Below are 27,235 nucleotides of genomic sequence, written 5' to 3' on the forward strand. Positions count from 1 at the left end.
CCGTGGTGGTCTTCTGCTCTGTCTGTTCCAGCCTGGTGGTCTTCTGCTCCTCTGTGGTGGTCTTCTACTCCATCTGCTTCTGTCGTACTCTGGTGGTCTTCTGCTCCACTGTGGGGACATTCGGACCCGTCTGCTCAGCTATTGTTGTCCTCAGCTCCAGCTGCTTTGCCGGCTCTGCCCTGGCTTCCTGCTTCGCCGGTTCTGCCTTGGTGCTCTGCTCTGCCAACTCTGCCTCAGTCCCCAGTCTCTCCACTTCCACGTGGACCTGGCCCTCCATCCCTCCCCCTGTTCCACCTTCGCTCCACCACCCTCCTGGATTTTACTGTTTTAGTTGTGTCTGGAAGCCGCTCTTTGGAGGGGAACTATGTCATGAATCCTGTCCATGAACTTCCGTCCACCTGTCACCAGAGTTCGCCCTCCCATTATATTGACTCCCACAACACACAGACTGTTACACATCACCCTGGACTACATTTCCCATGCTCCATTGCACTAATCACAAATTCACCTGAAACCAATCACACACAGCTGCTACACTGTAAAAAATCCAACTCACAAAAAGTTAGACTAATGATTATATTTTAGTTAACTGGACAATTAAATGTAAAAATGTTGGCTTAACTAGAGAAAAGACATTGGTTCAACAATCGCTGGACCAACCTAGTATTGATTGTAAATTCGATTTGTAAATGCAAGTTAACAAGCATACAAGTTGGGTTGGAGGTTGGAGCATGCGCACTGTAACGACCACGAAGTTGGCACATGTGCAGTGAAGTGCGCCAACATCGAACAGACTGGACAGACGAAGGAGCCATTTTGAGCGTCTGCATGCGAGACCTACAGGTTTACTCGCATCCAACGTGTTTCTTAAAGTCATCGTTTTATGTAAGTAATAAGTAGGATATATGCATTTGTAAGGGAAACAGGTCAATTTAGCTCAAAGGGAATCATTTAAGATTTTAAAGGGAATTTGAACAGAATCACTGTTTCACGGCTGATCACTGAAACTGCCAGCGATTCACTGAACGAGCCGTTTAACATCAAATCTGCGCTGGATATTAATATCCAAAGTATAGTGAAAACACTATTAATTAGCACAGTAACAATATCGGCAGTTTAAAGACATTAACTTGTGAGCACAAAACACAAGATACTTCTCTTTTCAATATAAATAAGCCTTTATTAGATAAATCTAAGACATATAAACTAATCTAACACATAAGCACACGCACTCACACATTCACACAAGTTGCAGGAGGATAGAACGTTAGGAAAGAGTGAGTTTAAGAGGATGAAAATGTGAAATCCCAAGTTTACAGCAATACGTGAAATTGCATAGACATGAACAACCATTTAATCACTTAATTAACCCTCGCACTGAGTTCCTCAATGAGGTTTAAAATTATATTAGATAACACCAGTACAGATGTGAGTCTGGAGGTTACTTGCGTTGCCTGTTTAACGGGGTTCCCTTTGTTGTCGCTGAAAAGGGGGTTTCCCGAAGTTGCTGATTGGCTGGAAGTTCAGTAGTCGTTGAAGTGACGTCTTGGGAAGCCCGTGGTTGGGCGTTGGCTGAAGATGCGGAGTTGTGGGCTGGCTGAAGTTGAAACGGGCAGTCGAGGTCAGACTCGGAGACACGGCGTTACAAAACTTAACTCAGAACACGAACTCTCAAACGGAAAAGAAAAGAAGTAAAGGTTGACGAGACTAGGTGGTGTTTCTTCTCATCGTGGCTAAGTAGCAGCAGACGTGCAGGCCGAAGCACGCTGGAACGGCGCTCGAAGAACGCTAAAAGTGATGACAAAGCATGACTAAAAACAGGCTAAAAGCCGGCATGACTGATAGCAAAAGCTAAACGAAAACTAAACGCTAAAAGCATGACTAAAAGCTTAAACTACAAGCAAAGCTAAAAGCCGGCATGACTGATAGCAAAAGCTTGACAAAAGCTAAAAGCTAAAAGCAAAATTTTATGGTGTCCTGAGTATTTAAACTGGCCTTTTGGCCACACCTCAAATGTTGTCTTGACCAATTAGATATTGTCTTTTCTCGTGGTGTTGCGATGTTTGTCCCACCCATTCATAAATCATATGTTATCTTATCAAGCTCGTGGTCCGAATTTTCCCGCTCTGGCAGGGTATAATTTGGACATGATTCCTATACCAAGAATATGATACATTTGATAAATAACTGATGGTCAGAAATGTTTCAAGCAAGAATATTCGAACACACACATACTAAACATGAATATGATCCCTTAAGCTATTCAAGAGTTATTTAAAAAGACATACACAATAAATGATTAGAAACATTAAAATCAAATGTGGGGGTTACATGTATGATATGGAGTTGAGCAATGGACTGATATCCATTTAGAAGTCTTTTTTGAGTTCATTTTGGTGCATATATGCATTGGAAGGCATTCTCTGTGCCATTCTGGGGAGTAAGGATATTTCCTGTGGAGACCAGAGGGGTTAACAGGTCTCCTTAGGAATTTCAGTCTGGTTTTGCTAGGTGGGGGGAAGTCAATCCAACGATCCTGTTTAATCTCATGGCTTTACATGTGAGGTTTAGACTGTCCATTTCTTCGATTACTTGCCCCAAATTAGACAATCTCTTCTACGAATTGAAATTGTCAATAATTGTTCCAATGGTGTTAATGTTGAAAGCTGTTCTCTGAAAGAGTTGGTTGGTTATCAGATTGTGGTGCTGGGAGTTGATTTACAACATCCTGCCTTTCTGTGGAATTCGGCTCATGTTTCAACCAGGCTAAACACAGAATCTATAAATTTTAAATACAACTCTACACATTTATTTTGAAGTCGTTTGTAGTAAGTAGTAAGTATATTGATCGCAGAGCCCTGGTTATGGCTAACGTTAGTAATGCACGGTATGATGTTTTTCCACAAGTTAAGCTTAACTGTTAACAAGTCTCCTAACTTCAGCATTTAAAATGTTTAGAATAGAACCTGAGGTAATTTGTTAAGTTAAGAAGAAGTTCAAAATCGCCACTTATTATTTTAAACTAACTTTATTTAATTTGGGAACTTTTGCAATAATGTGACACCAAAAAAATATTTTAAAGTCGACTCTTTATCATAAACTTAAATTCATATATGCATTACAGTGGGCTAATATATAAATTTCACATTTCAGACTGAGCTCAAAGTCAGTGAAAATCTGCACATTTTTTCCTTGTGCCCTTCGATGCCTGCCTAGGCTTTCTCACGTGTTTCCAGACTACTCGACGGAGTCGAAAAGACTGCAAACGTCTCATTTAAAGTAAGAATCATTTTATGGAGTTGATTTTGATTTGATATCATTTACAGATACATGCGCAAAAATCAATGAATTTGATCGAATTTGCAAATGTATTTATTTTGCTATCCACAAACATGCATTTCAACTTGTGTCTGCAATGAATTTGATCGAATTCAAAGTACCACAAATTGTAATACATTTATACAAAAGATAAGAATTGTATTCACAAACATGTCTTTATTTGAACAAATCTCTGGACATTCATTTAATTCTGAATTTCACAGACACAATTTTAAATGTTTTTCTGTTTGTGGATCGCAAAGATCTTCACAAATTTGACAAAGTTCATGGATTTGTGTGCATGTATTTAAAGGTGCATTATGTTATATGTTAATTTTTTTTAATTTAATGTAAATAATGAATACGTATGTGTTTGACCACAAACATTGTGACTCACAGAAAGCAAACCGTCCTGGAAGTTCTCCCTATTTTTCTCCGTGAAGATTCCTCTGCACTTTTTAAAACATGCCTGGTGAGTATGTTTCATTACTTCAACAGATATACACCATCTTGCAATACATGACCATGAGTGACTAATATGAATGTGAATTTTTGTGTTAAAGGGATGGTTAGGAGTAATTTCAACCTGGGGTCCTTAGCACCATGACATCGAGCCAAAACCCCCATAGAAGCTTTTTTGCCCTTGGTCGAACATTATTAAAAGTAGAGCTTATTTACAGGGGGGTGTTTGACTCACGGTCATGGTGCATAGGACTCTAGGTTGAAATTACTCCGAACCACCCCTTTAACAGTGAACAGATTGTTTTAAAGATTCATTCATTTTTTATTAAAAGTATATTTTTGCAAATACACCATGATTTAGTCAATGATTGGGAATGCAATTTGTTACAGTTAATAAGCCGGCCTCAGTCACCAATCACTTATATTTTGTGATAGATTTTGCAATGAAACTGAATAATGACTGAAAATATACCATCTTGTTTGTTATAATTGCTTTTTTGTGGTATAGCTTATTCAGGGCAGTACTAAATTGAAAAGAGCCAATTGTATTTTGTGTATTTACTATATAAAATGATAAACATCTTGCAGATTCTGCAAGTGGGATGCAAACTTTAGAGCACATTGTATAGGATTACTTAATAGTTCTTTTGTTGTTGTTGTTGTTTGTTGGTGTCAAGTGATACTGATTTATTATTTTTTATTATTATTAGGACAAGACTCCAGAGGACAGACAGACCAGAGGGATGAAGGTGGGAATCCTTATTGTAATTGAAGATGATGCCACCACCACCACACTGCCCAGTGTCACAAAATTTGCTGTTGTGTTGGAGGAGGTGATTGTACTGAAAGATGCTCCAGACTTGTAGTCTGCACTTGCATACCTGTTCGGCCTTCTGTTTGCCTTGAACCTTGTGGACCCAAAGCAACTAAAATACACTTTCGAGGTTATTGAGAAGGTGTTCATGGAGATGGGCACTCACTGTTCTCCTAGGGTACAGTCCCTCAAAACTAAGCTATTACTGTGATGTTGCATTTGTGAGGTGTTTGTATCTTAAGCAGTTTAGATGCAAGTAAATAGTGTTGTTGTTTTTTTTTTTTTTTTTTTTTTTTTTTTGCAATGTGCTTGCATTTTGTTTGACTTGTTTTTGGTTAAACTGTAAACTTGAGGTTGTGATAAACATTGTGCCACTCTTTCAGCACTTTAAGCACAAACGTTAGCCTGCACTTGCATACCTGTTCGGCATTCTGTTTGCCTTGGATTTTGAGGACCCAAAAACAACTGAAATACACTTTCGAGGTTATTGAGAAGGGAGATGGGCACTCATTGTTCTGCTAGGGTACTGTCGCTCAAAACTAAGCTATTACTGTGAATTGTTTTTGGTTCAACTGTAAACTTGAGGTTGTGAAAAACATTGTGCCACTGTTTCAGCACTTTAAGCACAAACGTGAAAGGAACACACTGTCTTTTTGGGACTTTAGCTTATTCACCATATCCACCAGAGTTAGATAAGTCCATACATACCCTTCTCATCTCTGTGCGTGCTGTAACTCTATCTGACGAACCCACAGCTAGCCTAGCTTAGCACAAAGACTGGAGGTAAATGGCTCCAGCTAGCATACTGCTCTCAATAAGAGTCAAAATAACACCAATTTTCCTATTTATGTTTTGATTTGTATAGTGTATATAGTGATTTGCTTGCAGCACCTGAGAAGCCCTGTGTTGAGCAGAGAGTTCGCTCAGAGTGTTGCGCTTATCACTCCACAGAATAGCAGTGCTTCGCCTTCTGAGAATATAGTTCCCAGTATGTATATGGTAAGAAGATGGCTGTGTCTCATGTGACCTTGTTATTTGTACACGCTGTGACTATACAAATCAAAACGTAAATAGGAAAATTGGTGTTATTTTGACTCTTATTGAGAGCAGTATGCTAGCTGGAGCCATTTACCTCCAGTCTTTGTGCTAAACTAGGCTAGCTGTGGGTTCGTCAGACAGAGTTACAGCACGCACAGAGATGAGAAGGGTATGTATGGACTTATCTAACTCTGGTGCATATGGTGAATAAGCTAAAGTCCCAAAAAGACAGGGAGTTCCTTTTAACTTCCTTTCCTTTAACTAACGTGTTAATTTAAAATGTTAAACATAGAACATTTAAAGTTTTAAGGATCAAATGTGATAACACTTTGAATGTTTAAATAACGTTACTCTTAACCTATTCTTTTCATTAATTGTTTAAAGATGAGTATGGGTAAACTGTTTAACATTGTTGTTTTTTTTTACATTACCAATGTGTTGCTGGTTTGAAATAAAACCTGGACTAAAATATCAAGCATGTAGTAGTTTTTTTTTTTTTTTTAAACCTTGTAATGTTTAAAAACATTTTAGTCAACTGAACGAACTTTATTAAGTCAAGTGAAAATAACATTAAAAGTTGAAATGTTATAATTTTCTACGTTTTTTTAGCTATAAAAACTCAATCAGCTAAACAAAAGATCTTAAGTTGAGAGATATGTGACCTTACTCAGTGAATTGAGTTAAGTGAACTACTTTGTTTAAAAGTTGACTAAACTCAAAAAAGCTGTGCAGCAAGTTGCCTTGAAATTTAAAGTTATGTCAACTTTTCTTTTTTTACAGTGTACCAATAACACACAGTATATAAATCAGTCTCACACCACCATTCACTGCCAAGTATTGTTTGCGTTTATCGCTCTCTAAGTGGTAGAACTTTATGGAGCCAGATTCCTGTCCTAGTTTTCTGAATCTAGTTTAGTCTTGTTATATTAGTCTTAATTCCAGTCTATTTATCTCATCCTGTCTGTCAGTTGCCTGCCCTAGAATTATTAGCCTGTCTTGGATTATCCCTTTCGTCTTGTCGTTCAGACTGTGTTTGCACCTTGCCTGGACTATTGCTCATGTTGTCGGATTACCCCTCTTGTCAAGCCCTCTGGATACTGTTAGCCGCCATTTGACCACGTCCGCTTTGGATTACTCTTGTCTTGCCCTCAATATACCTGTGTGCCATTTTCTGATCCTTGCCTGTTATGACCATGTTTAAGAATAAAGCTTTGCAAATGGATCCGCATGCTTCTCATCTCAGTCTCTCCGTAACATCATACATGTGGTCATTCAGATTAAACATTTCATTTAATTGTCCACCCTGATTATTAGTGATACAATGACACCTCTGCCAAGGTTTTAAAAGTTCATGAGTTGTGACTGTGTTGAATTATACAGGCAACTGTTAGCTTAATCCCGAACATGTGCTGCAATTCCAAAATAAATAAATAAATAAATAAATAAATATATATTAAATAACATATCCTATGGGGTGAATACATTAAAATACATGTAGGTCAATCACTTCAGCTTTGATGGGATATGAGGTTCGGCTCTTGGGAGTTAAACTACCACTGGACCAAACCACCTGTCTGGACTCTTCATCTCCCTTTTCATGTTCTTTTCAGCTCTCTATCCTCTGTCTCCTTATCACCACTCTCCATGCTCTAAACCCCTCTCGTCCTCCATTCTTTTCCTTCCTTCCCTTCCAGTTTCTCTCTCTCATATTAGGCAATATAAACTCTATTAATCTCTTTCACCTCTGATACACCATGATCTCCTCCAGTTTCTCTTTAAAATGATCTTTAGATGTAAAAGCAACCTTTTTCACAAACCACTTGACCTCAAAAGAAACCCACAGACCACCTCACAATGCCACTGTGAGTAAACTAAAATAATCAGTGTAGTACCTTAAAATACCAAATATCAGAGGACATATTTCTCCATTATACAGTTTAAAATTTAATTAAAATATGTGGTAAGATCCTCCCCAGAAGAGATTAAAACACATTACTCCAGCTTATAAACTGCCTAAAACACGCCTGTCATCCGCGTGTATCTGCTCATTCACTCTCTTTAACTGGTCTCTCATCCTTTCAGTTAAATACCAGCTTAGATGCAAACAAACATAAATATGCTCATTTACATCACAAATAGCTTGGCTACGAATAAAATGCCAAAACCTTGCGCTTGTCCGAAATTGTGTGATGGGGAAACAATGCGAAATTGTACCTATTTCTTATTGTCATTTGCAGAATGAGAGGCTCTTACTTTGTAATTCTCATGGAGACAAAAAATGGAATAGAGGAGTTTGCTGTATGCAATACACAATGAAGCTATTCAAGAGCCATTTAAAATATGCCTACATATTCACCCAGAAAATGATTTCTAAGCACTTCCATATAAGGGAAAAATATGCCTGAAGGTTTTCTAGAGGTTTTTATAGTCACATTATGGATCACACGTAATGCAACACAGCCATAAGACTGGTGACCTTTAACCCCAGCTGACCGAGGTCAGAATTGCAGTCTAAAGTTGACCTTTACTGATATTTCAAAATGAGCTCAGGGTTAAACCACCAAGACTGCCTATGCCAATTCTTTGGTTCTGTTTATTCAACTTTTTATTGAAATGGATAGTGTATTAGAGCTGCACAATACATAATTGCATCTATGATGAAAAAGTATTACAGTATTTCATTTAAATCTACTTCAATTTCATAATTTTGTAGCCTTTTTTTCTTTTTCTTTTTTTCCTGTTGTGTTCATAAATGTGTGCATTTAAATTAGTCTACACTTATAATGTTTTGGCTATATTGTCGACTTGATTGCATAGACACTGTTGGATGAAAATTGAACTGAGCTGGATGATGACATCACTGAATCAACAACGAACTGCCCTTAAATTAAAAAAATTTACGATTATCCTCTTTTTAGAGCTGCTCTACAGCAGAATTTTATTTTGTTTGAATTATTGACACACTATATCCCTGTTTAACACTGTAAAGCTGCTTTGACACAATATATATTGTATAAAGCGATATACATATAAATGTGACTTGACTTGAGTTGAGTACTATCTCTTGTTAGGAACAACAACTGGTCCGAAGCGAGGTTTCTCATTAGTCTCATCCACAGATGCATTTTTTTATGCTTCCATTAGCTATGGAATTAATAATAAACATAACACTATGCTTGGTGTAAAAGTGACTTCTAGTTCTGCTTCCTACATTGCTACATAATTGACAATGCAATTGAAATATTTTAACTTTAGTGTACTTAAGTAGACTTTTCAAGTATCCGTGCTTTATCGGAGTATTTTTATTTTGAGGAACTTTTATTTCACTACATTCCAAAGCATAACATTTGACTTTTTTCTCCATTACATTTCCTAAAAACGTTGTCATAATTATTCATGTTGATGTCAGACCCAGCAACAACCCACCAAGCCTCCCTCCCCCAGGTATTTTGAGCAATAGAATTAAATGAAATATATATTATCAATATAAATTATCAAATATAAAAGTATATTAAATTACAAAAGAAATGCACATTCATCGATCAGTACTTTTTACTTGTTATACTTAAGTACATTAAAAATCAAATACTTTTGTACTTTTACTCGATTAAAATTGAAAAGGAGTATTAAATACCTTTACTGGAGTGATATTTTATTAGGGTATCTCTACTTTTACTCAAGTACTTGATCTGTGTACTTTGTCCACCACTGCTTTATAATATATAAATTCTATAAAAAAAAAATTGCCCTATGGTGCGCAGAAAAACAGGTGTTCTTCTTTTGAAATGTCCCTTTTCACAAACCAGACACCTTCTGCCCTAACATCTGAAAATAACATTTCCGTTTCTGTATGCTCTCCTTCCTGTTGTGTGTTGAAAGCACTTCACTGCAAGAGATGCAATGCAAAGAAGCAATTAGACAAATGGCATATACACTCAAGTAATGCACCTTCTTTTATCTATTTCAAGAAAAGCTTAGTCTATAGATTGAGTGTATTCATTAAAAAGTCTTCAAGCTACCCTCCATTTCCTGGGCCATTACAATGCGGCTGTGATCTAGATTCTATGCCAGTCCTCTATGCCCTGACTCTCCTCATTTTCTTCACTTCGACCTGCTTGGAGAGTACTTTGTCTTGTAAAGACTGCCAGACTGCTTTGAGGGTTCCTTCGAGCCTCGACAATACTCAGGAAGTCAGGCTGCTCGATGTTTATGTGTGTCAGCGCTTGTGTCCTTTCTTCTGACCTACATTTGAAAAACCAGACTGGCCAAGACTGCAAGGGAATGCAAGGTTCATATGTGGTTAAAATAAACATTAACTCTGCCAAGTAACATTAATGTGGTCTTGCAATTTCTGAGAAGGATAAGGCAATCTATCCCCAAAAGGCTTCCAGTACAGTCAGACTCAGTCTGTGACTCCATTGCACTGGTTCATCTCAGCATTTGGCAGAACAATCAGAAGGTGATGGGGATACTTGTTCCCTTTTCTTAGAAGATCAATTCATTATTCCACTTCCTTTTTATTTACTGAGTAGTCCACTCACAACTACTGAGATGGGAATTATGAAATCTTCCAGTTAGTCAGTAAGAAGTGTGAAACAAACAAAATAAGAGTCATTTCAAAGATTGTGTGAGGGTGTTCTGCAAATGTCCCTACGTCAGTACCTTGTAATCAGATACATTTTTCTTCAATTATATGTATGAGTAAGTGATTTAAAGAGATTACTTACTGATTTCGTTCAACTTGTAGAACCAATTTCAAGTCCTGGGCTGAGACAAGAATCTCCCCTCTCTCTGGGAACTGGTCCTGATGAAACAGAAATAGAACTCTGTTCAATTTAAAAATCTGAGCTATCCATGTCATTTCTGTGAAAAGAACTGGTGTCATAAGACAATTAGTTGAGTTGACAATGAGTATTATTACTTTATAATCATTAAGAAATGGCAACATAACCCATATTCCTCTGTAAGGCAGACGTGTAAAGAGTACCTGAAAACCATACTTGACTCAGTTACAAGTTACAAGTCACCAATTACGACTTGAGTAAAAGTCTTAGAGTATCTGATTTTAGCAGTACTTAAGTACACTTAAGCAGTACTTAAGTACACTCAAGTCTCAGTGAAGATGGCAATATTGCTTCTTTTGTAGCAGAAATAAAGTGCTACAGAAAAAAGTTAGGTGCCATGCAAAATGTAATGAGTAATTGCATGACTCATTATAATATTGGAGTAAAGAGTACATATACCTATTCAAAAATGCAGTGATGAGTAAAAGCTGCTAATACCTCTGATACTCAGTAAAACTACAAAGCAGCCAAAAAGATACTCAAGTACATTAACTAATTACATTTACTCAAATACTTTACTCCACTGCTGTAAAGTAACAAAACAGAATATTAAATTGAGTTTGAAATTTTGTTTTAGTCCTCCTGCTATATGGTAAGTCTTAACTATGTTGTTCTTAATTCTGCTGTCTGGTCTGTTTTTTTGCATGTTCTATCTTATATATTTTTTGTATGTTATATTCTCTTCTAATCTTGCTCCTCTGGTAAGCACTTTGGTCAGCCTAGTGGCTGTTGTAAATGTGCTATATAAATAACTTACTTGAACAGAATATTCAAAGGCAAAATGCAGGTAAGGATTTACTATTATCCAATAGTCTGTGCAACAAAGTTGATGTCAACAGAAAATTATTTTCATAGTTGAAGCAATTTGATGAAATATTCAGAAGACAATTTGTCTTTGGAATAATAAGCACTGATGAATCCTGCACAATACGACTGGCAATGTGCACAACTATTTAATGGTTTGGGGTCAGTGAGATTTAAAGCCTTTTACATTGTTACAAAAGATTTCTGTTTCAAGCAAATGAAAAAATATAGCATAGTTTTCACAAAAATATTAAGCAGCACAACTGTTTACAACAGTAATAATAAGAAGAAATGTTTCTTTGAGCACCAAATCAGCAGATTCAAATTATTTGTCTTGAGTCGGGAGTAACGGCTGCCAAAAATTCAATAACAATAATTGTGTACTTACATGTATGAAACAATATTTCACCATATTATTGTTTTTACTGTATTTTTGATTAAAAAAACGCAGCCCTAGTGAAATTTGTAAAATCTATATATACAGTAGTCTATATTTAAATAAATAAATTTTGATCTAATGTTGAATTCAAACAAAAATCAAAAAATCTAATGTTGAATTCAAACAAAAATCAAATCAGACAAAAATCATAATTGTCGATTATTGCCTTGAAACTGTAATTGCGATTATTAATTACGATTATCACAATTTACATTGATTGATGTTTATACCATTGTTTGAAGGATTTTTATATGAAAATAAACAAGCTGAAAGCATTCTAACTGAAAGACTTTGTGCTTTTCTATAGTATTAAGCCTCAAATGTCAACTATACATCAGATTTGTTTCTTCTTTAAATTATAAAAAAGTAAAATTATGAATGGTATTATAATGGTATACAAAAATAAAATTAAAATAATGGGAAAAACCCTTAAGATAACATGTAGAAAGAAAAAATGCATCTTTGGCATGCAGAATAACATAAGTGGACTTTGAACGATTAATTGCCGCTTTGAATGATTACGTAATTGTGGCATCCATAATTGTAATCCCGATTAGAAATTCGATTAATTGTGCAGCCCTACTTCAAACCCTCCAAGTCTAAGAGTTATTGACAGTGATTTTTAAAGCTTAAAAATATGGAAGTCAAATCCTCAGTAAAGAACTCTCTCCAAAAAATTCAACCATGTCACCCAGTCAGCTTCACACTTAAACCCTGCCATTAAGAGAACAAACAGTGTGGAAGCCAACGGGCAAGAGCTAGCATCTAGCATGTGTTTGCTCTGCATGCACTGCTTGTGGTTAGCTGTGCTAGCAGATAAAACGGGTAGGAGGCTGAGGACTTTGATCCTCCATGTAAACGCTTTCCAAGAAGTCAGATATCAGTAGACACAAACTCCTCCCTCCAGTCATCAAAAGTCCTGCGATACAAATGGAAAATCTCTTAGTCCAGCGGCAACTAAAGTCAGTAAGAAGTTCTATAGAGCTTGGGGAAAATGTTGTATAAACAGTACCCCTATAGGGATCACACATAAAATGACTGGAGCAGCAGTGAAAAAGAATGATTCAAAATGTGAAACATCTTGCTGCTAGCACATTCGGAGAAAGTAATTTGAAGGTGGAAGCGTTTGTGAGTTATTACTATCCTCCTTGCTACTTGCTACTGCTCATACTAAAGGTTAGAGGTTTTTGAAAACAGTATTAGTGCTACGGACAAATAAGATACCTAAAATTGAGTGGTTTGATGGAGCATTCTGTGTTTTACTTTTTTAAATATTCATAAAATTTTCACTTGGCAAATGGTAAACTGGTAAACAAAAAAATCTAAATTAATTTGACTTACACTGAAGGAGGAACTTCAGATATATCAGGAAGCAGACACTTTATTTCCCTTGTGTTGTCATTCCACTTGTAGCATGTGCAATTGACGATTCTCTGTCAACCAATCAAAGATCTGCAGTAAGTAGCTCCACCCTTTAAGTACAGAACTACTGTACTAGGTACCCCAACGGAAGGGCCCAAAATGGTACGGTTTTCTATTTTTGTACCATTTACTAACTTCTGACAATGGAAATGGAAATAATTGTGTACCGTACTGAACTGTACTGTACCGTACAGCTCAGTGGAAACGAGCCATTGTACTGTATTTTTCCCCAAAAATGTAGGAGCCACACAGCACCCACAGAAATGCCTTGGCATCCCTGTATAAGACCCTTGCAAACTTTTGCATGGGCAAGTACCACGTATTCTTCACAACAAGTACAAATCTAATTTCTGATGCAACTGTGGAGAAATTATTGGAACATAAAGCCATATTTTCTATGTGAAGAAAGGAAATGCATTAGAAACCACATGACTACACACAGACATCTTTCAGAATGTTCTAGGCTGAGGGGGAGTTTAGCTCCATGGAATAAAGCAAGAAGAGACGAGTAGGTTTGAGACGAGTTCACATCTCACAAATCAAATGGGGACAGCTTTAGATGAAAGAAATGAGGAGTTGCAGATGGGGTCACTTTTCCTGAATATGCAATCACTTACCAACCCCAAGAGTTTCATGATGCTGTCAAAGAGACATGTGAAGGGACGAGAAAAGATGTCAGAGGACAACAGAAGAAATGGATGGTAGAAAAGGGGAGATAGAAAGATAATGACGCAAAGAGAGACTGCTTGAAGTGATTGTACAGAAGTGTAGATGACACATGTTGTAGTAATGTTTTGCGTGAAGTCTCGTAAGTAATGCCATTGGAATTCATATCCCCAGACTTAGCAATCAAAACATGTCGGCATTCCCTAAATCACTCATCGTTTAACCCTCTGGAGTCGATTAACGCGTATACGCGTTTTGGGGTATTTTCTCCTGATAACCCCGAAAAGAACTTAAATTACACTTTCAGTTTTGATCGTACAGATAAGTGCAATACATCAATCGAATCTGTAAAGGGTCTACTTTTTTTTTGTATACAGACATAATAACAAAAAAACTTTGTGCACTTATAAAATAAAAGATAACAAACAAGGAGTGCTGTCTGCAGCCTTTGTCTGCGCTGATCTTCAGATACAAATGCGTCATTAAAATGAACTGTAACTCAGTGAATACTCAACGAAGAGACATGAAAGAGATATCTATAGAAAGCCTGACATGTCTACTTTTAAACTAAACAACTTCTCCCTAAAATACCAACTATTCTGTGATAAAGTAATCCATATGAAAACAACGCGATGTCCGTTTTTCACGTTTCCCTTCATTATCTTCTAATGCGACCACGCCCCCCGCGCCGAGCGCGCTTTTGAGATTCAAATGTTTCACTGAAGCGCGCGGCTTTTGAATACGCCCACACAACAGAAGACAACGCAGCGAGACTGTTCTTCAAGTTTTTATTATTTTACTGTTTGCTTCGCGATGATAGGAATAAGACATAAATCACCCCAAAAAGATGTCATGTGGGTTGAGGATTTGAGATTTGGATTTCCTCAGAAAAAAGAATGAAGCACTTTATTCAGCAGAGTTCATAAACATGAGTAAGTCTCTTTTTATTTATTTATATACTTGTACTAGTTTTCACATAACGTGTAAACATTTTACTAGTTAGACTTTTTCCAAAGACTTTTTCCAAACTATAATTCCTGACTAAATGTATAATCAAGTGAAATATTATGAAGTTTCAATAACAATATACACTACTATACCATTCAAAAGCTTGATGTAAATAATATAAATGTAACAATAGATGTAACTGTAACAAATGTAACAATCATTGCTGTTCTTTCAATTTATCCCCCCTAAAAAACTAAAAAAAAAAATATCCTCAGCTCTTTTCAAACATTAATAATAATAATAATAATAATAATAATAATAATAATAATAATGATAATAATAACAATAAATGTTTTTTTGTTTGTAGAAAATAAGATTGTTAAAAGGATTTCTGAAGGATTGTGTGACTGGAGTAATGATGCAAAAAAATCAGTTTGAAAGTCAGCTTTGATTTTCCTAATAAACTGTTTAACTGCACTCACAAGTGAATATTAAATTATGTTGTGGGATAATTAAATATATTCTAAATAAACTACAAACATAAAATTATATAGATTTATTTTGTCCTCACATTCTTTCTTGTAACTTATCCCTCTCAGTGACACAGCTGACTGAATGGCTCATTATGCAGCTCTTTATGCAGGCCTTTGTCTTCTCAGGTGTGAATTCATGATAGTTGACGCCTACTCGCATATGACTTTTACCAACAGAGTAAGTGTCTTAGAAAATTTAAATCAATATATTGTTTTCTGTAAGTGAGTAAACAAGATGATTTTCACATCATTTAGAAAAAAAAAATTCCAGGCTACAAGCTCCAGTTCTCAAAATTCCTGGGAACCAATTTTCTATACAGTATGTGTTTTATTGCCTTTTTCAAGTGATTTAACATTTTTAGTTTTTCACTAACCACGCATAACATTTTTTTTTCTCAAAAACACAATCATGTACATACATGCTGCTCACATATTATTATAGCCTAGTTTGTGCTGATTACAGTGAGATTAGACTTTAGCCATTTAGATATTTATAAGAAACTGAAAAAAGCACAAATGTCAGGACATGACAAAAACTTCTCCAGGCCCCAAAAAATACCCTTAGACTTGACCAGAGGGTTAACATTTTATTCTTGACAAATGCTTGATTTGTGTTGGTTTTATGTGCACTCTGTGACACAGGCACAACCAATTTAGTTTAGGTCCTGAATAGTATGTAGAAATAAAATAACCCCCCCCCCCCCCGTCCCCAGACACCTTCCTCTAATAAAAATATCTTTCCTTTAAAAAGTTTAAATTAAGCAAACACTTGCGGACACCTATCCACACACTTCATCACCTCAGTTTAAATATTCATATGAGGGGAATCAGTTGTTCCTCTGTTGACATGATTACATCTGAATGATAAATGAAAGAGCAACACAAAGCCAGGGAGGTGGGCACTCAGGCGCGTGGTATCTGCAATCCCAGAGCTCATGCTGGGCTGCAAGCTTGTAGTGTTGTGAAAGACTGCACCATACTGGGACTTTGTATTTGTGCCAAAGCGTGCATATCAGCTGAGCATTTTCATACACAATAGAACATAAAAGAAAAATTTAAAGGAATAGCTGTTCATTTTTATGCTTCCAAACCTGTAAGAACTGTTATATACAGTATATAAAAGGGGATGGTATATATCAATCATCCCCTCTGCCTTAGCTTCTGAAGATTAAAACCAATAACATTTGGCATCACTGCCAACAAACGTGGTTTGCTGTCTCATGTTTGAAAATACTGAAAATAAAAAATATTGAAAATACATAAATCCGAATGAAATTTGAGTGCTGAAATAAATTTAATTTTGTTTGTTACACAGTAATATAATATGGCTTCAGAAGACTTTGAATATAGTTCATACTGATCACTTTTATTATAATCTTATGGCTGTCTTTTTTGGAGCTTGCCAGAATCCATTCTCGTTCACTTTCATTGTATGGAAAAGAGGAATTGTGATATTTTGCTAAACTTCTCCTTTTGTGTTTCATGGAAGAAAGTCAGACAAATGGGTGAACTAAGTGTGAGCTACTGCATCCCTTTAAAAACAGTGTTGACTTTCAAACTCTCCTTATGCTTGCTATTACTCTTCCAAATGATGTAATGATCTGTATAAATGTATTTTAGGTTAGGCATTTCCACATTGCAATAATGAATTCTGGATGCAGCAATGAGAGCTGGAGGGGCTGAGAATAATGTATTGCCATGTGAGTTGGTAAAAACAAGGAAGGTACAGAGATGCATTCAAATTTGACGTACTTTCACACTCTCTTTTTCACAAAGATTGCTTCACAGAATGCCAAATTGTGCTTTGCTCGGGTAAATATTCTGATAGGTTTAGAAACATGACATCCTTTTTCAGAGTTGAAACCATGATAGCACATAATAGTATAGACTGGGACCAGAGAGGAACCTCATGAATGTGTTTACATCAGCCGAGGGAATCAAAGGAAATGTGATTTCACATTAAATCCACTCACTTCTCAATGTGACAAATTGTCCTAGTTTCATATTCACTTGGTAAAGAAGTAAATTCTTGGTAACTGTATTTCTTTGTGCACACATTTTCCTTTGAACTTACTGGACACATTTTGACTAATGGCGGTAAGAAATTATTGAGCTTCCAAGTGCTACACATATGAGACTTTTATAGCGCAGTTATCAGCTTTTGGAGACAGACGGCTATGAGAGATTTGGAATCAGCTATGAGGACAATTTTTTTTTTATATATAACTTGTCTACCATTAAGGGAGTTGTGTGCACCAGATCAAATTTAGAAAGTTTCCTTATGACATTCCATCCTGGAGGACTCATCATCGCTCATTCTTCGTGTGTGACTATGTTGAAGAAGAGACACACAAGAGACACAGCAAAGATGATCTGGGGGAACACATCCCGAACGGTTCAAACCAATGCCCCTGACCATCAAATATGGATTTTGATAGAGGTTACTTTTCTATATTTATCTTAGGCCTCAATCTCAGACTACTGATCTTGTTTAGTTTATTCTGGCCAAGAACTGTCTGCTTTTACAGGAAGAGAGTGTCTGACTGACATGTCAGCAACTCACAATTTGTTGTGGTTTTACATGATGTGGCAGGTTTTTCGGAAATATCTGAAGGTCAGTATATATACTGTATATGTATATAATTAGTTCTTCCTCAACCTTGTATGTTGTAAACACCACTTGATTTTAAGACAGACTCAAGCATCCTGACTCCCAGACGTTACGTAAAACTAGCCAATCAGATTAGATTTTGCCAGATCGAGAAAGTGCTATATTTTGGGTTTTGAGATTACATTTAGACTTATTCATTTAGCAGATGCTTTTATCTAGAGTGAGTTACAGCAATTACAACAGGTTACAACAATATTTGGTAACACTTTATTTTAGGGTCTCTTAACTAGTTGCTTATTAGCATGCATATTACTAGAATATTAGCCATTTATTAGTACTAATTAAACACATATTAATGCCTTATTCTACATGACCTTATTCTACATCCCTAATCCTGCCCAATACCTAAACTTAACAAATACCTTACTTACTATTAATAAGCGGCAGATTAGGAATTTATTGAGGGGAAAGTTGTAGTTAATAGTGAATCCCTATTCTAAAGTGTTACCGTATTATATATAGCTAGTGTTCTGTTGTAATGCCTATTATTTAAAGCATCCCAATAAATTTAAACATCTTATCTTTTAAAGATTTAAAACAGAGAAAGAAGAAAAAAGATTGGTACATTCTTAAGAAATGTTTCTGGGAATACAAAACATTCTTAACTTTATTCTAGTGTTCAGTGGCCTTTATGCTGAACATATAATAAAAGCATCTTTTCAAGAATACCTGACACAGAGATAATTCTTTACAGCTGTTATTACCTGTATTACACTACCAGTTGGTTTTTGAACAGTAAGATTTTTAATGTTTTTAAAAAAAAATCTCTTCTGCTTACTAAGCCTGCATTTATTTGATCCAAAATACAGCAAAAGCAGTAATATTGTGAAATATTTTCAGAAAATGTAGATACCACAGTAATATATTTAGTATTACATGATCCATCAGAAATCATTCTAATATGCTGATTTGCTGCTCAAAAAAAAAAAAAAAAAAAAAAAATATCTTAGTATTAAGAATAATAATAATAAGATTTTATAACATAACATTTTTGTTACATTTATGATACCATTTATTAAGATTACAAATCTTACTGTTCTAAAACTTTTTCAATGTCTTTGAGAATAATGGCACTGTAGTATCTACCCGAAGACCTGAGTAAAAATACATTCAAAGACTTACAATTCAGACTGAGATGCTTTACAGTAGGGAGGACACACAAACAAACAAACAATCATGCACATACACTCACTTAAATCTGACACTGGCACAGTAGCAGAATGCATACTCTGATTTCTTAATTACCTTGCAAAATCTCTGAATGTCCACATTTTTGAGCATATGTCCAGACTGTTTTAGAAATGAAAATATGACTCACAACATAATAACCGGTCTTTACTTTAATAAAAACTCTGATGTCCTCCAAAAGAATCATTAAAGTGAATATATTTTTGGCCAGTCATCCTCACGCACATCCACCTCTCACTGAAAGTGACTCATCTGTCCAACAAAACAACACTGAATGAATAAACATTATTAAATAATAAATATGGCCATGTCTGAGCTAGTTTTTGTATGATGCTGTTTTGTGTGCTGATGTCTGGGTGTGTGTATGTCTGAGCATTCAGTGCTGCTTTTCTAAATTCCCTACCTCATTTTATATGAACCATGAAGGCGACTTTCAGTTGGAGCATGTGGACTGTGCCAGACTGTCTTATTATGTGGCTTATCAATTCTTTAACACACCGACCTACCTTCGGACTAGCACACACTGACAAAAAAAAAAAAAAAAAAAAACACACAAAAAAAAATCCTATTAAACCAGTTATTTTTATACGAGGAACACGTATTCACCTACTTGTGAGCATGACCCAAATGCCAGGCAGGTTCATCTTGGGCACCTACGTCCTAAGACAAATGAGCCTATTCCACCAAAGCTGCAAATTCAGCAGCAACTTTAACTACTCCACTTAAAGTGGGACTTCAGGCTCAATTCAATTCAATTCAAATGTTGGTTTTACTTCAGGAGGTCAAAAAGTATAACACTTTCAGTGCAAAACTGGAGACAAGAGAGAGACAGAAAAAAATGCTGCTGGAGGTTGAGAAAGGACAGGGGGAGAGTGAGTTAGAAGGATGGAATAAAAAAGATAGAGCCATACAGAGAGTGACTGTGATGGAGCGGCGAATGAAAGGGAGGAGAGAATGATTGAGAGTGAAAGCCAGAGAGAGATAGAGGAGAGAAGAAAGAGGAACGTAGGGTGAGGGGAAACAAATCTAATTCCTTGCAGGATTGCTGGTGTCAAACGTGCTTATTGTTGTTTTAATGGGCGTCCTCCCATGTAACTTTCCACTCTCATTCTTTTGGCTTTTGCTCTCTGACTGAACTCTGAAAGTATTCTCTCTGTTAATTGTTGTATTTCTATTAAATTCCATTCTACATAGAATGTAAAACACCAAACATTTGGCACAACGTTAACTTCTTTACCTCAAGTCTAGTTTTCTGAGTAGTGATTACTTACTCCAAGGTGGAATTAAAATTCAATTCATTTTGGCATTAGAAAAATACATAAAAGCACAACACAGAAACAAAATATGCTCTGTACAAAATTTGCCGGGTGCAATGGTTTAGTGAACCAGGTTTTTTCATAGTCCTCCTTTAGTCTCTGATTCATTCCTCTGTTCATCCATCTTCCTGTTTTCAGAGGATAACATTTATTTTTCAGATCAGAGAGATCTAAGGACTTCTCGCATTATAAAAATATTGCATTTTCAAGTTCTGGGCTTTTTCTTCTCTGGGAAGAGGAAAAATTATATTGACTTGTGCATTTCTTATTGTGAAACCACAGTTGTTTGTATTATTGGTTTTAGTACGTGTTTATTATGTTTAAATTAGGTTTTGTGTTCAAAAATGTCTATTGTATATACAAACCCGATTCCAAAAAAGTTGGGACACTGTACAAATTGTGGATAACAACATAATGCAATGATGTGGAAGTTTCACATTTCAATATTTTATTCAGAATACAACATAGATGACATATCAAATGTTTAATGTATCATTTTAAGGGAAAAATAAGTTGATTTTAAATTTCATGGCATCAACACATCTCAAAAAAGTTGGGACAAGGCCATGTTTACCACTGTGTGGCATCCCCTCTTCTTTTTATAACAGTCTGCAAACGTCTGGGGACTGAGGAGACAAGTTGATCAAGTTTAGGAATAGGAATGTTGTACCATACTTGTCTAATACAGGCTTCTAGTTGCTCAACTCTCTTAGGTCTTCATTGTCACATCTTCCTCTTTATGATGTGGCAAATGTTTTCAATGGGTGAAAGATCTGGACTGCAGGCTGGTCATTTCAGTACCCGGATCCATGCAGTATGTGGTCTGGCATTGTCATGTTGGAAAATGCAAGGTCTTCCCTGAAAGAGACGACGTCTGGATGGGAGTATATGTTGTTCTAGAACTTGGATATACCTTTCAGCATTGATAGTGGCTTTCCAGATGTGTAAGCTGCCCATGCCACACCCACTAATGCAACCCCATACCATCAGAGATGCAGGCTTCTGAACTGAGCGCTGATAACAACTTGGGTTGTCCTTGTCCTCTCTAGTCCGGATAACATGGCATCCCAGATTTCCAAAAAGAACTTAAAATTTTGATTTGTCTGACCACAGAACAGTTTTCCACTTTGCCACAATCCATTTTAAATGAGCCTTGGCCCAGAGAAAATGCCTGCACTTCTGGATCATGTTTAGATTTGGCTTCTTTTTTGACCTATAGAGTTTTAGCCGGCAATGGCGAATGGCCAATCATGTTGCCAATTGACCTAATAAGTTGCAAATTGGTCCTCCAGCTGTTCCTTATATGTACATTTAACTTTAACTCTTATTGCTACCTGTCCCAACTTTTTTGGAATGTGTAGCTCTCATGAAATCCAAAATGAGCCAATATTTGGCATGACATTTCAAAATGTCTCACTTTCAACATTTGATGTGTTATCTATATTCTATTGTGAATAAAATATAAGTTTATGAGATTTGTAAATTATTCCATTCCTTTTTTAATCACAATTTGTAGAGTGTCCCAACTTTTTTGGAATCGGGTTTGTATGTAAAGAGTTAGTGGATAATATATTGTTTTAAATATAAGTAAAATGGTACATCCACAGAAGGGCAGGTTTTGTCACATTTGTCACTTGTTAACCAAGTCAAATGCGAGCATGCAACAGTAGTGCCATGAGCAACTCTTATCAAAGTGAGTATGCTGTAGATACTCTTTGTATATATGCTTTATATATATTAATTCTTTTTCCATCTTTATTTTGCAATTTGTTGTTTCTTTGTAACTTTATATTTTTGGTATTTGGTATTTTGGTTATTACACTGTGTATATTTCTTCACGGCATCACTCATGGACTTTTGTATTGTTCATTCATGTTAGTTAATAGCCTAAATTAACTAATATTAACTAATGGAACTTACTGTAAAGTGTTACCATTACACCTTACACGAAAGAGCTATTGTGGGTAGAGAGTGGGTTTTTACAACTTTTACAGACACACTCTACGTCCCAAGCGAGTTGGCGGTTTTCACATTATCACACTTTTATTCAGAGCTTTATTTTCAGGTATAAACAAGCCCCAGAACATTAAACTTCAGCTAAAATGGCTTAAGCTTCAGAGGCTTCAGAAGATATTCAAACACATTGATTTTTCAGTTGCTTAATTTAAATTTTACTGACTTAATAAAGTCAGTTGGAAAAGCCATTGGGGACGTTTGTCAAAAACCAAATACAGCTTAACACACAGGAACATCATTCCTACTGTCATGCATGCTGGTGGCACCATCATGCTCTGGGTTGCTTTCAGCAGGAGGGACTGGAAAATCTATTGTCATTGAGGGCAGTATGGCTGAAGCCTAACTGGCAGGTCCATGAGAATATTTTCTCACAAAGTAGAAACATAAACTATGAGGTATATGACTGAATAAAATGGTTGGTATTCTGAAATTATTTGTGTATGACTCAAGACCAAAACAGTTATATATATTGCACTCATCATGAATGTGGTAAACGTTAAGTGTTAGCCAAAACAAACCTTGCAGTTATCTCAGATATCAAATATAACTAACAAGGCTTGGCTCATGTTGATGTGCTCATTATAAATAGCTCAGTTTAGTGCCTAAAATTATTTGAAACATCTTTGTAAAAAAATAAATAAAGATATATGCCTTTTCTGAGTCTGGGAATACTAGAAAAAGTTATAAGTATTTGGACAGTGAAAGACTCATTTGGACACTGAAGACACACATTTAAAATGTCTGAATGTCATTACATTTGATACAAAACATGAAACCAATTGCCATCTGCAAGCAAGTTTTCTTAAAGTGGCAGAAGTTTTTTTTTTTTTCTTCACATTTCTGAGCCATTTTCTGCAATTACTTTCAACCACCTGGTGTTGCAAATATTTTTGTGGATGCATGAAGTCATTTCCCCTCAAATTCACACAGATGTCCTCACACTGGTGTAGTTCACCACATTAACTATAAACATTTTTGACAATCAGAAAGCTTACAAGTATAAAATTTCTGTTGTTTAATGATTTAAAACATAACAATCCTCTTTTTGTGAAATGTTTTTTAAATGAATATTTTTTATAAATACACTGTTTTTAATTAAGAATATTTTTAAATGTAAACTTTTTAAACTCTATATGCAGTGATATGGTTATGATGTAATGGCTTCTATATAATTTATTTATTTATTTATGCTCCGATCAGATATGTGTGTGCATATGTACAATATATTGCATAGCATATATTATGCAGAATTTGTTCTGTTATTTTATATCCACATTTATTTCCAAAAATGCATGTTTAATATTGTACATGGTCCCTTTCCAAATAAATAAATACATGTAAAAAATAACTAAAAATAAAAGTATGTTTCTTTCAAATAAATGTCACTTGATTTTGATTCTTCGCAAAGTCTTACAGGTACAAATACTTTTTGTAAATTCCGTAATTCCAAGTGAAATGTTGAGACGAGTTGCATACACAATAAAAGATAAATAAATTTTGTATATGCCTGCGACATATCAAATGTCTGCGACATATCAAACTGCAACTGTGTTATAGCCATCTATTTATAAGCAAAAAGAAAACCTGTGATAGACACATATCTGTTTGGGGAATTTGGAAAACAAAATGGAAAAACTAAACCATATGTTCAATGTTTGGTAAAACACAAAAAGCCAGAGAGTGATTTTCTTTTGCTATAAGTAGCTAACATTTTTCCTTCATACACTCAGTGCTCTGGCAGGCGGCCTGTTCCCCTGCCCCCATCCTTAGGGAAGAGTGTCTGTGTATGTGTGTGTGTGTGTGTGTGTATGTGTGTGTGTGTGTGTGTGTGTCTTTGTTTCAGCACATAAAATTACATCTGCCTAACATGCATTCAGCCAAGCCCCAAACAGCACAGTGACTCATTACATCATCACTAGAAGATCCAGAAGTTCAATCAAACATCCAGATTCTCATGGCCTGTGAGTGAGTGCACAAACATGTGTTTTTCTATCAAAATCTGAAGACAAGACTCATTTGAGACACCAGTGGTGAGGGTGAAACCACAAAGCTGAGTTCACACTCACAGCTATTAAATGGCTTGAGATCGCAGAGCCTACAATCTTTTGGTTTCGAGAATCTCCTCGCTCACACTGGTAGTTGTCGCTTTGGTCCTCATCTGCATAAAGCTGAGCTCTGTTCAAGCTGCACTGGCAACAGTCGCTGTAGCAGGCAATCGCCAACCCTTATAGAAAACGAATATCTGTTCGTTTTGTTGTGCCATATGAAGCAATTCATGTTCCAGTTAAATGAATAATCTTACCATTTCCATGAAAGATGGCAATGTGATTGGTTATTCCTCTGTACAGATGGTGACATATTCACAGGCTGGACCTAAATGTCAAGAAGTTGCCACCACATCAATAGTCAGCATCAGTGGCAAAACAACAGCTGACAGAAACTGTTTGGCTCCAGACACTCAGAATCAAAATCGTCACGTTTATTCAAACCGAGCACATGCTTCACTCAAATTTCTGTGGATTTCAAATGTGTTTTTTACATAGTAAATGTAAAATAATAAATCATTAATTTATGATTAAAATCGGGAATCAAAGTGTCAAACAAACGTTACTACTAGAATATCCTGTCTTACATTTATAAAGCACTGATAAATATTTAAAAGATTCTTTTTTTTTTTTTTGGTTATGTCTTATCTTGCCTAGGGCACCAAGTAAGCCAGGGAAAAAAAAGGTTAATGATGCCTCTACTGAACCATGCCACATCTAAGTACCATAAGACAGACTCTTTACAAATACTGATAATACTGACAAACTTCCCATGATGAACCACACACATAACCTGATATCCATAGAGTGACCATTTAGTATTACACAACATATCATAATAAAAAAATATCTCAAACAGGACATAAGGATTGTATAGAGGTAAATATGTTACTGTTTATTATTGTATGTTCATCATTGTTCTCATGTAGGTTCAGCTGGACTTGTTTTGGGGCATTTAGCTTGACTTTCCAGGCTGTCTCAGGGTTTCATAACAAGCTAAGAAGGTTAGATGCATCCGAAGGGCATCAAGTTTGAGACGGAGCACAGATGTCAATATAACAGAGAAATCAGTCTGAGTGGATGTTCCAGAGTAGTGCACGAGGATGTGTGCGCACTCACGTGTGTGTGGCTGTGTATTACAGCACATGAAATGCAGCTACACTATTCAAGTATAGGAAATATCTATTAGAGTGGAAAACTGTAGTAGAGAGAGCTGAGACTTTAAATCAGCCAATGGGAATGGTCAGGTCAAACTGTTGAACTTTATGGATTATTTATATGTTATGTAATATTTCTATGAGGTTTTCAGTGTCTAATATAGACAACTGGAGAGTGGGTGGCTGATATATATGGTTTATAATATTCATATGTTTTTTTTTTTTTAAAAACATTCAGATGGTGAAGAGATTAGTAAAAAGATGGAAAAATGGGTAGAATCTTACTCCAGAACTGTCACCAATGAATGGTCATCATGCGACAACTGGACACAGAAGGAGCCATAATTAGAGCAGTTGCCTGAAACCCCACTACATTGTTGTCATTAACTAAACAAAAGAAGAGCCTATTTTAAATCCTTCAGAAGGCAGGCGGTCTCCTAGACTGCTCAGAATCATCAACAAGCTCCTCCAAGAGAACATGAAGGAAAAGCTTTTTAGTTGCTTGTTAGAAACTCTGAATGTTAGAACACCTGCAGCGACCAAACACAAGGGTCTGTCTGGATTCCAGGCCTTCCTCATAATGGAAGAGTCTAAGATACACACCAACAGAGTTTCTCTACAAGCTTTCATAACTCAGATAACAAGAACCAGAACCCTAGGGGGCTTATCAGGAGCTGCTTTCTGGCAGTGATGCTGCTACCGCCAGATGCAAGAGGCAACAACTACATCCTTCTAAGTACCCAATGGACTGGCTTGTATGACATTGGCTTGACCAACTTCATAAAGAAAAAATCACTATGTTGTAGATTACATAACACAAAAAACTTTTGCCACAATGCTGAAATCCATTATTGCGCGGCACACCACATTGTTTGGAAAACTAGCAACTTACTGCTGAGACAGAGACAACAGCGTACAATGTGTCTTTAGTACATCATCTAACTAAATGTCACCCTAGTGTAGAGTGTCCTGACAGTTTGCATGAATAAAATTGATGAATATTTAATGTCATATACTAAAATATTTATGTGGTGAATATTTAATTTTTTATTTTTTATTATCATTACCTATAGTCTTACCTTAAATGCTGTTTCAGCCTCTCGCTTTGCTGTTCTGTGAGAGATCCAGTGTGCCGCTACTCTCTGTCCTCTATCTTCCACTGAAAAGAAAGAGATACACTGAGATGATGGGAGGGAATGAAATAATGTTTACTGACATTTAAGCTTCACTTTTAGGGTCATTGGCATATAAGAGTGTCCATGATAGAGAAAAGGAGAAAAATCTAGCTAGTTTAAAATGCACGTGATACATTCTGAGAAATGTACTCTTTGTATTCATCTTGATTTCATCTTACTTCCAACAAAAGTTTAATTTTAATGACTTTAAAAAGTCATGTGGTATAACCATCAAGAAAAAAGTACAAAGAAAAACATTGTCCTTGCATCTTGAATACATGTGAGCTTACATGTGATCATTACTTTCAAAAAGTTTTTAAACGTACACTACCGTTCAAAAGTTTGAGGTCAAGGATTGCATTAAATTGATTAAAGTGAC

The 27,235-nt window shown here is 36.0% G+C and overlaps 1 protein-coding gene across 2 annotated transcripts in view; it reads right to left on the minus strand.

The window, feature by feature from the left end:
* The window catches only part of LOC109095504 (disintegrin and metalloproteinase domain-containing protein 33-like), a 94,451-nt gene that overhangs the window by 54,296 nt on the left and 12,920 nt on the right, over positions 1–27,235 (minus strand). For both annotated transcript variants that reach the window (XM_042760822.1, XM_042760823.1), the window contains exons 2-3: positions 26,761–26,840; positions 10,360–10,436 (exon numbers count right to left, since the gene is read on the minus strand). In XM_042760822.1, the coding sequence (XP_042616756.1) occupies positions 10,360–10,436; positions 26,761–26,840 (157 nt within the window). The remainder of the gene's footprint in view (positions 1–10,359; positions 10,437–26,760; positions 26,841–27,235) is intronic.

Source organism: Cyprinus carpio, chromosome A7, assembly GCF_018340385.1.
Source record: "Cyprinus carpio isolate SPL01 chromosome A7, ASM1834038v1, whole genome shotgun sequence".
Lineage (NCBI taxonomy): Eukaryota > Metazoa > Chordata > Actinopteri > Cypriniformes > Cyprinidae > Cyprinus > Cyprinus carpio.